The 11,369-nt window shown below is 64.0% G+C and overlaps 2 protein-coding genes across 2 annotated transcripts in view; one reads left to right on the top strand and one right to left on the bottom strand.

Moving 5' to 3' along the window:
* Window positions 1-8: 8 nt before the first annotated feature.
* On the top strand, window positions 9-3,759 carry LOC119949627 (translation initiation factor IF-2-like). Its single transcript, XM_038771498.1, has 10 exons — window positions 9-52; window positions 548-718; window positions 947-1,139; window positions 1,234-1,325; window positions 1,552-1,713; window positions 1,850-2,001; window positions 2,169-2,235; window positions 2,574-2,704; window positions 2,975-3,137; window positions 3,444-3,759. Exons 1-10 carry the CDS (start codon window positions 9-11, stop codon window positions 3,757-3,759), a joined length of 1,491 nt encoding a protein of 496 aa, XP_038627426.1.
* A 577-nt stretch (window positions 3,760-4,336) lies between these two features.
* NSD1 (nuclear receptor binding SET domain protein 1) overlaps window positions 4,337-11,369 on the bottom strand; it is a 90,213-nt gene continuing 83,180 nt past the window's right edge. Inside the window, exons 18-23 of the mRNA XM_038771496.1 lie at window positions 10,007-10,276; window positions 9,362-9,478; window positions 8,140-8,281; window positions 7,123-7,229; window positions 5,884-6,088; window positions 4,337-5,450 (exon numbers count right to left, since the gene is read on the bottom strand). Of these exons, the coding sequence (XP_038627424.1) occupies window positions 4,501-5,450; window positions 5,884-6,088; window positions 7,123-7,229; window positions 8,140-8,281; window positions 9,362-9,478; window positions 10,007-10,276 (1,791 nt within the window). The 3' untranslated portion in view covers window positions 4,337-4,500. The remainder of the gene's footprint in view (window positions 5,451-5,883; window positions 6,089-7,122; window positions 7,230-8,139; window positions 8,282-9,361; window positions 9,479-10,006; window positions 10,277-11,369) is intronic.

Here is an 11,369-nt window from a genome sequence, read left to right as displayed (position 1 = left end):
CCGTCGGAATGTGGTCGGGGAGCTTCCGGGGCCGCCGGCCCGGCCGGCCGCGGTGAGTCAGGGTTGTGACTCAGGCGGTCGCCCCACGGCTCCACGGCGCCGGACGCGAGCTCCCGGGGTGGGCTGGGGCTCGCTGTTGGGGGATGGACAGAGAGAGGGGGTGCTCCCCGCCACCCCCCACTTCCCGGCCCCCTGCTTCCCCTGGGGTGACCCCATCTCCCCTCAGCTCTCGGCGAAGGGCAGGGCGAGAGGGACCCGGGCCGGCGTAAGGGAGGCCGGTGAGCCGGGCCCCGCTCAAACTCGGGGCAGGCTGACGGCCCGGGCCCACGGCGAGGTAGCCAGTGGGCCGGAGGGGTCGGTCAGGGATCGAGGGCCACCCAGGGAGTGGCCTTGCAAAATCCCCAGGCAATCATCCCTTACACCATCTTCTCGTGACGGAGGTGTGAGGGTCAGCGCCCTGAGCTTTGGCCAAGGGCTCCCAAGCACAGCCAGGAGGGAGCTTCCTCCTTGCCCCGACGCGGCCCCACCCCCTCGCCCCGCTCCTCAGGGAGGGGAAGCCGAGGCGGGCCGGGCCTGAACGATTGGTGCCGGGCCGCGGGAAGCGGGCTCCCGTCGCCAGCCTTCCTCCGAGCCCCCTTCCCTGCCGCGGTCTGAGGCGACGGTGGCCCCGGCCCCTCCCCCAGCAACAAATGACAGGGCCAGGGCAGCAGGAGGAAAGGTAAACTTTACTTTACAGTAATCGTTTTTCTTCTATATACAGAGAATTACAGTACATGGGGAGGGGGTTCCCGGGAGCCGCCCCCCACCCGGCCCCTTTTCATTCTAAGTTTCACGGACAGGCAGCCGACGGTCTAAGGAGAGCAAAAAGAAACTAAGCGGTGGCTCGAGATTCTAAAAATGTACAGAAAGATCCAGGTAGCACCGACTCGCCTTCTGCCCGTCACAGAGGACCCCGGCGGAGGGAGGACAGGGAGGGAGGGCCCACGGCCTCTGGACCCCACACACACCCAGGCACACGCACGCACACTCAAAAGGGGAGCACCAAGACAGCCAAGTCCCCGGCCCCGGCGGCCCGGGCGGACGAGAACCCGGCCGGCCAGAGCAGCGGCGGGAGGGATTTGGGAGCCGAACCCTTGTCCGTTGGCACTGTGATGAGATGGGCCGGCCGACCCGCAATAAAGGCCCGCGGGTTTCCGTTCCCACTCCCCGCCGTGGGGGCTTCCCGGGTCCCAGGCCCGTCCGGCTCCGGGCGAGAGGGCGGACGGTGACCGGGCACGGTCCGAGCGAGCCCCCCCCCGGCCCACGGAGACCCCGGGAATGGGACGGTAAAATCGGGGGCCGAGACAAACGCCTGACGAGTTCCGCGTCCCCAAGGCCTCCCGAACTAATCGCCCCATCCGGCTGGCACTCCTGCCGCTGGGCTAATCCATCGATCGTACTGATTACTCGCTGTGTGCGGAGCACTGTACAGAAGAGCTTGAGACCACAGCTACAACCACACCACTACCGAAGCGGAACAGACGCCAATTTGGCCCCTCTCTGTCACACGAGGTCCATCCCGGTGGCCTCGGGCGACTACAAAGTCGAGCCCGCCCCGAAGCGAGCCGTGTGGTCCCCAGATCCCAGACTGTCACCAAGTCCGACGGCGCAAACTCTACTAGGGCGGGGGCATGGGAACGTGCCCACGGGCCCGGACAGTGCCCTGAGCCCAGGGTGCCCCCTAGGACCACCTCCCGGGGCTTCAGCCTGGCCAACGGGGCCCGTTTAAGCCTGGCGAGCGCTATGGGATGGTGGGCGAATCTCAGGGCCCCTGACAAAAGACCACGGCCCTACCCCTCCGCCGCCTCAGAGCAGACTCCTTCCACGGGGCCGAGCCCTCCCGCCCACCGCCCGCCGTGGGGACCAGCCCTCTCCCCCTGCTCCCCGCCGACCAACGGCAAGAGGCTCGGGGGCGAGATGACCGCTGCCCCCCAACCCAAGGCCCGGCCTCCGGGCCACAGGGTCCGAGCTGGGAGTGAAGCGGGGGTCTAGCTTCCAACGCCACCACCCCCGCATCAACCAGGGTTCCCAGCAGCTGGATTAGCACCGTTTAGCCTCCCGCTCGAATCACAAACTCAAGTACAAGCCTTCCGTCCCCAACACACGGCCCATTTTTCTTGTCCTTTCAGCAATCATCTACCACACGCCCCCATCTCAAATTGGGGACACACTCTGGAAGCCCCCCACCCTGCCCCGGTAACGTCTTCCCAACATCCCCCTGGCCGCCGGCCGTCAGTCGACCCGTGGGATTTACTGAGCATTTCCTGTGTGCGGAGCACTGGCCTAAGCGCTTAGGAGAGGACAATCCAACAGAACCACTAGCTGCGATCCCCGCCCAAACGGAGCTTACGGTCTACCGGAGGGAGACGGGCAGTAGCTCTGACCCTCCCTGGGCTAGCACGGGTCCCGGGAACAAGTCACGACGGCACACACCTGCCCCCTTCTTCCTCCTCCTCTTCCTCCCAGAGCCTGCCGGTCAGGGATGAGAGGTAGAGAAGTCCCTTCACCCGAGTCCTTTCCTGATCCTCAGCCAGCCCGGCGGGTTCGCCGACCCTCCAGACGGAGATGGGACTCGGCCCTCGGGCCCCTGGCTCCTTTTTTAAAAAGTTAAAGATAGCCCGCACCAAAAATATTCACAGTTTATTCGTTGAAACAAAGAGCTACGGTAGTTTTAACACACGACATTGTGAAAACAGTTTGACAGTGCAGTGTGGACACCTTTCCGGTTTTACAGCTACAATGCGGGGCGGGAGGGCGAGGAGGGGGTTTCGCACAGGTGAAGACCCTACTCACACCATCTAAGAGAAGTTCAGCACAGGGGAGGCCTACAACGGGAAATCATAGAGTCATTCTCCTCAAGTGATAAATACTTAATGTTCTCTGAACCTCAGTGTTTGTGGGTCGATCTGATACTCTCGCCGTTTGCTTTTCCAAGCGAAGAAAAACGCCCGTCAATTTCTCGAGTTGGAGAACCTGTGCCTCCCTCCCCGCCGCCACCCCACGCTTACGGAGTCTCCCCCTCGCCGGCTGTCCTTCCGTCCTGTCCCCCGAGCCGGGGCCGGGGGTCAGGCGGAAAAGCGCGGACGATCCGGCTTCGGGTATGAAACGCTTTGGGGTTGTGGGTGCGGGGGGAAGGCCCCCGAAACCAGACCCCAGCCCGCCTGCCCCCACCGTCCTGACTCCTTTAGCCGGGGTGATGGTTCCCGCCGCTCGAGACAGAGTGATAACGGCGCTGGCTGGTTGCCCCGGGGTGGGGAGGGCCGGCCCCGGCTCTGCGGGAGGAGAGGAGGGGTCGGCTGGAGATGGAGCCCGGTCCATTGCAGAGGTCACGTGTGTGGGGGAGGTGGGGATGGGGGGGGAGAGAGAGGAGAGAACCGACCCGCCGGCACCTCCCGTTGGCGGAGGGCCGGGGAGGGCAGCACCAATGGATTCCCCAGCCGGGCACGGAGAAACCGGGGGCAGCGGTCGGGGCGCGGACCGGCGACGGCGACGCTCGGCCGACAGCCGGCCGGGCCCCCCTCCCGGCACCGGGTCTCGGCGGCCCGGACCGCCGGCCCTTTCCATCGGGATGGGCCGGGGTCCCCTGAGCTGGGTGGCGAGTGTGGGGCTCGTCTGGGGCCAGCTTCCCGGAGCGGCGGTGGGGTGGGGGGCGCGCCCCGTCCTTCCGTGGCCCTCCCGCGCCCCGCCGCGCTCCTGACCACAGACCTGGCCGGTCAGTAAGCCTTCTGCTTGACAGCACGTGCAGAACACACCCACACCCACAGTGGGCAAGCACACACACACACACAGACACACACGCACCCAAGCACCCCCAACAGAGATGCCCTGGCCGGAGGGGTGGGGAGGGGGAGGAGGTTTGGGGGCTGAGGAGCGGGAGGGAGCTGCCTCCCCCCCCCCCCCCCCAATTTGAGAGCTGGGCCCCCTCCCTCAGAGGGGCCGGGGGTGGGGGGGCGGGGGTGAGGGGGGGGGCGCGCCTGGCCTCGGGGCCGGCCACGCCACCGACCTGATCTGACCACTGGAATCGAATTCCGTGTTTGAATTCAGAGTGGACATTTTATTTCAAGTTTACCACATGTAAAAACGAGGTGGGGAAGGGGGAGGGAGAGGGGCCAGTCTGCCTCCTCGGGGCGGGGGGCCGGAGGGGAGGGGGTCTCGGGCCCGTCCCCGCCTGCCGCCTCCACAAGGCCAAGAGAAAGAGAGTCGGAGGGAGAGCACTGGGGGCCCCAGGGGGAGGGGAGGATTGGGGGGAGGGGGGGCGGGCCCACAGGGGTGTGCATGTGTGTGTGTGTGTGTGTGCGTTCTCCAAAATAAAAAAGAAGAAAATATAAGGACAAAGAAAAGGCTCTCCTGCTCCTGCTCCTCCTCCCCCGGCGGGGGTTCCGGGGCCGCCTTCACTTCTGCGCGGGCGCTGGGGGCTCGAGGCCGGAGGGGTCCTGGCCGAGCGCCAGCCCCGCGTTCTGTTCACACAAAGCGTTCTGCCCCGCGGGGGCCGGCCCTCTTGCGGGGGACCGGCAAGTCTGTGCCAACGTCTGCGGGCTCCCGCCCGGCCGCCAAGTCTGCGCCAACGTCTGGACGGGCCCGGCGGGCCCGGGGCCCGGCTTGCCCGGGGCCCAGAGCGCCGGCCCCGGCGCCCCCCGCCCCGCCGCTGCAGTCAGTGGGACGGCCGGGCGGCGGCCGGGCTCGGCCGGACCGTCGGCGGGGTCGGCCTCCTGCTCCGCGAGGGGCTCGGTCCCTGGGGGCCCGGCGGGAGGCCACGGGCGGTCGGAGGGGGCCGGCGGCGGCCCCTCCTCCTCCTCCTCCACCTGGTCCTCCTGCTGGGGGGCCGGGGGCCGGGGGGGGCTCGGCGGCCCGGTGCTCCTTGTGGCGCGGGGTGGGTTCCGTCGGGGGCGGGGCCGCCCTCTCCCTGGGCCGGCTGTTCTGGTCCAGGGGCCTTAGTGCTTTCTCTTTCGAAACGAGGGTCTGGACCGCGGCCGACAGCACCTTGTCGCCGGGCAGCCTCTGGGCCAGCGAGGAGGCGGGGGGCCTGTCCGGCGGCGGGCCCGGGGTCCGGCCGGGCGGCCGCGGGCCGGGGTCCGTGGCGACGGGCGCTCTGTCCGGCGGGGGCGGGGGCCCCTGGTCTGCCCCGTCGGGGGGCCCGGCCTCTCCCGGCCGGTCGGGCGGCTGCGGTCTCTGGTCGGCGGCCCCGGGCGGGAGGGGCCCGGGGGGAGGCACGTACTCGCGGATCTCGCCGGGCTCCAGGGGGTTGGGCCCGCAGGGGTCGTGCTCCGTGCAGGACAGGCGCCCGTCCAGCTTGGAGATGAAGAGCGTGCCCTCGCGGTGCTGCTTGCAGAAGGAGCTGGGACACATCTCACAGAACGACGCCGCCTCCTTGCCGCACACGTCGCACTGGTGCCAGGGGCACTCCCATTTCCCTGAAAGCCGGAGGTTGGAGGGGGATGCCCGGTCAGTATGAGGGCGGGGTCGGGAGTGGGGGGGGGGTGTCTGGAGAAAAGTTTCCCCCTCAAATCTTCACATCTGTCATTTTTAAAATTTCTATTTATGTCCACCTCTCCCTCTAGACTGTCAACTCGTTGTGGGCAGGGAACGTGTCTATCGTCCTAAGGGCTCAGTCCAGTGCTCTGCACGCAATAAGCGCTCAACAGATACGATGGACTGACTGATCTTAACGCGCTTGACCTCCAGGGTTTTACGGGTTTCGGTTTCACGGAAAGGAAGACATACCCAGTGGGGTCTGAGGGGACCCAACTGGAGGGGGAGAGGGAGACTTCCCTCTGGGATCGGGGGCCTTGGGGGGTGGGGGTGGGGTCCTCCCTTCAGGATCGGGTTGTGGGGACCCTCCCTGACCTGCGGGCCGTTTGGTCAGATTGAGGCAGTCGGCGTGGTAGACCTTGGGGCAGCCCGGCTTCTTGCAGGACACGAGCTGGCCAGCGTCCCCGCAGCTGAAGCACTCGTCCTCCCGCTCCTTGGTCACCTCCCCCTGGGGCCGCCGCTTCGCCTGGTGTCGCCGCTTCAGCTTCTTGGACTTCTCCTCGGTCACAATGGGTTGATTCTGCGGGGAGGACGGCGGCGGGCCGGCCGGTCAGAGGCCCAACGCAACGCCCTGGCTCCGGGCTCTCCGCCTGCTCCCCGAAGGAGACCCTTTCCGGATCCCAAGAGGGTGGGCCGAATGCCGGCTCCTCAAACCTCGCCGTCTGTGCCCCCTGACCACTGGACCCCTTCGACCCACTTCTGGTGGGAGAGGGGGGAGAGAAACCCAATCACGACTCTCTTTTGTCAGGCAGACCGTTCGGTCACTCTGGCCCCCGTTGCCGGACGGGCCCTGCAAGCTCGGGGGCCTACTGGGGAGGCGGGGGGTCTGGAGGAAAATTTTCCCGCTCACATCTTCCCCTAGGGTTTTGCGAGAGTCGGTTTCACGGACAGGAAAGGAACAAACGTACGAATGGGAAGGCTCAGAAGGGACCTAACCAAGAGGTCTCTACATCAAAAATCGAATGAGTTTTCGAACGTATGGGAGCCCGGAAAAACCGGGCGGCTTAGAGCCAGTGGGGACGAAATGGTGACCGTGGCCCCGTCTGAGATCTGTGGCTGTCAATTTCAGTGCCCGGAGGTGGTGGGGCGGCGGGCGATGTGGGTGCCCATGTCTGTCTGAGAGTGTCTCTCAACGCTGAGAGCTGAGAGCCTGTCTAGCTTGTTGCGGGCAGAGCTCAATAAACCTGTTTACTGTTCTACTGCACTCTCCCAAGCGCTTAGTACAGTGCCGGGCACACGGTAAGTGCTCAATAAATACGACTGAATAAAATGAACTGACACCACCTCTGTCACACCGTTCTCTCCCGAGCGCTCAGAATAGTGCCCCGTAAGCGCTCAATAAGTACCACTGGTTGATGGACTCTGCAGCTCCGGGCCGCCAGGTTCCCAACTTGTTCGTTGCACTGTACTCCCCCGAGCGCTTAGCACAGTGCTCTGCCCAGAGCAAGCGCTCGACGAATATGACTGAGCGAAGGAATGGAGTGTGCGGACATCCCCGAGATGACATCGTTGCCCCGCGGCGGCCGGGGGCCGGGGGGGCCGGGGAGGGGGTACCTTTGGCCGGACGCCGAGGAAGCCGCTGCAGTTGGGGGCGCCGCATTTGCACACTGTCTTCCCATTGCCCAGACACTCCAGGTTGTAGTTGAACGTCAGCTCGGTCCCTGGCGGGAGAGAGCGGGGGGTCCCATCAGGGCAGGCCCCGCCCTACGGCCCCCCTCGGGAAAGAGCCCGGGACTGGGAGTCGGAGAACCTGGGTTCTAGCCGCGGCTCCACCTCCGGTCTGCTGGGTGACCTCGGGGGAGTCACTCTGGGCCTCTGTTTCCTCATCTGAAAAATGGGGATCTAATCCCTGAGGCTCCCACTTAGCCCCCCGTGTGGGGCAGGGGCACTGTGCCCGGCCACCCTGCTGCTTAGAACAGTGTTTGGCACATTTTCAGCACTGAACAAGTATCATTCTTGCTATTGCTACTACCGCAAAGAGGACAAATCACGAGCTTACAAGTCAGGGAGGGCAAACACCAGAAGCAGTGTGGCCTAATGGGAAAGAGCACGAGAGACTTCCGCCATGGCCTGCTGAAGGACCTCTGGTGAGCAAGTCAGCTTCTCTGAGCCTCAGTTTCCTCATCTGTAAAATGGGGATGAGACAACTGTTTTTTGCCCCCTGTAGACTGAGAGTCTCATGAGGGGCGGGCACTTGGTCCCATGTGATTGTAATTCAGCTATTCCAGTGCTCTCTCCCAAGCACGCACTTAGTACAGTGCTCTGCCCATAGTTAGCGCCCAATAAATACCACTGATGGATCATGGATCGCTCCATACATAATAAGCGTTGCTAATAACCAGTATTATCTCGCCATCTTTCTTCAGGACATTTCATCCTCTCATTTGCCATGCCCGCCCGTCCCCCAGATCTCCTAGCTGGGTCCTAAACTGACCAGGCTCACTCCCGTCTGGGACGTTTCAACTCAAACCCCCCCCCCCGCCCCCCCCCAATCCTTTGCTAATGCCAAGGTTCCCAGCGCCAGGACAACGGGAGAAAAGCCCCCCGCCCCGGCCCTCACCCCTCCCTTACCCGCTTTGATGTCGCTCAGGGCAAAGAGGCCGACTCGCGTGTCCCCGTTGACGGACCACTTCTGGGTCTCGCAGTTGGGCTGGCAGCAGTGATTCATGAACCGGGCATAATTGCCTTTCGGGCCGGCGTCGATGATCCGGTCCTGGAATCACGTGGGAAAAGCTCCCTTTCAGGAGAGGGACTGGCTGGCCGCCTCAGGCAGAGCCCCTGCCCCTATCTGGAAGCCGTGTGGAAAGAGCCCGGGCCCAGGAGCCAGGAGCCCTGGGTTCTAATCCCAGCTTCGCCTCCTGCCTTCTCAGTCAGCTTGGGTAAATTGCTTCACTTCTCCGGGCCTCCACTACCCCACCTGCAAATTGGGGCTAAGGATCCCTGCTCCCACTTAGACTGTGAGTCCCAAGGGGGAAAAGGGGCCGAGTTCCATCTGTTTACCCCAGCGCTCAGCACAGTGCTCGACACGCATCGGTCAGTGGCGTGCACTGATCGCTTACTGTGTGCCGAGCACCCTACTAAGCACTTGGGAAAGACACGACATTAAAATGAATTACGGATGGGGGAAACAGAGGGGAGTATGAGAAGTACATTGGGGCTGAAGTGAGCATCAAGTGCTCAAGCGGTTCACAGCCAGATGCGTAGGTGACACTGAGGGGACGGAGAGGAGAAGTGAATTTAGTTAGGCTCTGAAGGTGGGGAAAGCGCTGGCCCGTCGGATACGATACGCTCGTTATGGGCAGGGAATGAATCTGCTGATTCTGTTGAATTGGACTCGCCCAGGCGCTTAGCACAGTGCTCTGCACGTAGTAAGCACTCAATAAATAGGATCCATTGACCGATGAGGGGGGAGGGAGTTCCAGGCCCGAGGGAGGACACGGGCTAGGGGGTTGGTGGCGGGACACACGAGAATCAGGGAAGGAGGGTAGGCTGGTGATGGAGGAGCGGAGCGCGTGGGTTGGTTTGGAGTGGGAGAGCAGTGAGGAAAGGCAGGCCGGGGGGAGAGCCGGAGCTGGGGAGGCGTTTCCGTTGGGCACTTCTTCTTCCGGGATGGGGCAGACCCATTCCCGAAGCGGGTTTTCCCGGCCACCCCAGCCGACGAGGCAGCTGGATGCATCGTCAGGCAGGGCTGAGGGAAGGACCAGAGGGATTCCCCCTCACTGCCCCATTCCCGGCCAACATCTGGGAGGGGGCCGCCCTGGTCCGGTTTTCCCGTCCGGGCCCAGCCGCTCACCTTGTCCAGGGTGAGCATGTAGAAGTTGGTGATGTCGTGCTCCTGGGCGTAGCGGATGCGGGCCCGGCATTCCTCCTCGTCGATCAGCTCGCCGACGTACTCGTTCACGAACTCCCCCTGGGATCAAACAAGGCCGAGATTCGGGTTTCCCCCTACTCCTGCTCCCGCTCTTCCCCGTGGTTATGTGGGTGTGTATGTGTGTGTGCCTGTGTCTGGAGAAGCAGCATGGCCTAGTGGATAAAACACGAGCCTGGGAGTCAGAAGGACCTGGGTTCTAATCCCGGCTCTGCCACGTGTCTGCTGTGCGACCTCGGGCAAGTCACTTCACTTCTCCGGGCCTCAGCTACCTCATCCGTAAGGCGAGGATTAAGAGTGTGAGCCCTATGTGGGTCAGAGACTGTGTCCGACCTGACCTGAATCTAACCCAGGGCTCAGAACAGTGCTTGACACATAGTAAGCGCTTAAGTTCCATAATAATGATAACAATTCTCTACCAGGCGCTCAGTACGGCACGCTGGACCCAGGAAGCGCTCAGCAAATACGACTGACTGGTTGGCACAGCCGGTCAGTCCCTCCCGGGGCACTGAAGGGAGCGTGAGACCCCACCCGCCGGCCCCCGGGAACGTCTCCCCCCGGCCCGCTCGCCTTCTTGATGTCGGTCTTGGTCTGCAGGCCCCAGCCGCGCTGCAGGGTGCGGAAGATCTCCACGTGCGGGTACTGGCGCTTGGAGAAGCACTGGTTCTGGCAGCGCTCTCCGGCGGGGCAGACGGCGGGGTGGCACTCGTAGAGCAGCATGCGGTTGATGCACTCGGAGTCCACGCCGCACGGGTTCTCGTCCGAGGCCTTGCAGTTGCAGCGGGGGATCTCGGCCAGGTCCGCGGTGAAGATCTGCACCCGGCCCACGGGCCGGTTCACCTGGGCGCGCGGGAGAGGGAGGCGGGACGGCCGGCGTCGGCCGGCGTCTTCCTAACCCAGCTCCCCCCGCCCTCCCTCTTCCTGATGGGCAACCGCGGGGCCGGGTGGCTAAAGCTCGGGCCCGAGACTCAGGAGGACCCAGGTTCTAATCCCGGCTCCGCCAGTTGCCCGCTGGGCAAGTCGCTTCACTTCTCTGGGACTCAGTCAAACGGCTGTAAATTGGGGATTGAGACGGTGAGGCCCATGGGGGACGGGGACCGTGCCCAATCTGATGAGCTTGGATCTACCCCGGAGCTTAGTAGATTGCCGGGCACCGCCTGGGTTTGCCGTTCCAGGGGCCAGCTGTACCCCTCATGGCTCCCTCCGGGTTGGGGGTGCCACCTTCCCCGGATTGCTTAACTCCCCCCGGCTATTCAGCCCGCCGAGCGGGGACAACTCGCCCCCGTCCCCCACCCCCAGTGGCCCCCGCCACTGATCCCGGCACGAGCAGCAGATTGTGAGCTCGTTGTGGGCAGGGAATGTGTCTGCTTATTGTTCTGTTGTCCTCTCTCAAGCGCTTAGTACAGTGCTCTTCACACAGTAAGCGCTCAATAAATGCGACAATGAATGAACGAAAGGTGACCTCCAAGCCGGACTCCCGGGGGCCGACCCCTGACCCGCTTTGGTCCCCTTGGAGTTTCCCGTTTGCCAGCTGTCAGCGGTAGCCCAGGGCTTTCTAAACTGTTTTCTACGTAGCCCAGGGCGGGGGGCGGGACCTCAGAGAGGAGTGAAGACCCCCATATTTCAGGGTGCTCTTACATGCCAACGCCTGACATTCTCCAGGCTCGGTAGCCCGTCACCCCTAATCGCTGGCTCACGCTTGGCCTAATGACGCGGCTAATCCTCTCTATCTCAAGTTAAGCCCCACGGTGGGGTCTTAACCCTGACCAACTCCTAAAGATCCCTGATATCAAGACCTCCCCGCTGCGGCTATGGAGGACTCCCCCTCTCCTTGTCTCTGTCTCTCTGCCTCTCCCCAGCTGGGTTTTCTCAGACTGAGCCAAACCTCAAAGCCCAAGGGCTACCGCCTTGCCCCCCGGGGGTCGGGGTTCTC

The sequence above is a fragment of the Tachyglossus aculeatus genome, chromosome X2 (genome assembly GCF_015852505.1).
Source record: "Tachyglossus aculeatus isolate mTacAcu1 chromosome X2, mTacAcu1.pri, whole genome shotgun sequence".
NCBI lineage: Eukaryota > Metazoa > Chordata > Mammalia > Monotremata > Tachyglossidae > Tachyglossus > Tachyglossus aculeatus.
The sequence above is the reverse complement of the archived record's forward strand: the minus strand, read 5'-3'. Positions and strand labels throughout refer to the sequence as shown.

What these genes read in the sequence shown, in the direction of transcription:
- LOC119949627 (XM_038771498.1), top strand. Translation starts at nt 9, where the DNA reads ATGTGGTCGGGGAGCTTCCGGGGCCGCCGGCCCGGCCGGCCGCG. An exon ending in TGGGAGCCGAACCCTTGTCC is followed by an intron (nt 1,140 to 1,233) that starts GTTGGCACTGTG and finishes CCCGGGTCCCAG; the next exon opens with GCCCGTCCGGCTCCGGGCGA. An exon ending in GAGACCCCGGGAATGGGACG is followed by an intron (nt 1,326 to 1,551) that starts GTAAAATCGGGG and finishes CTGTCACACGAG; the next exon opens with GTCCATCCCGGTGGCCTCGG.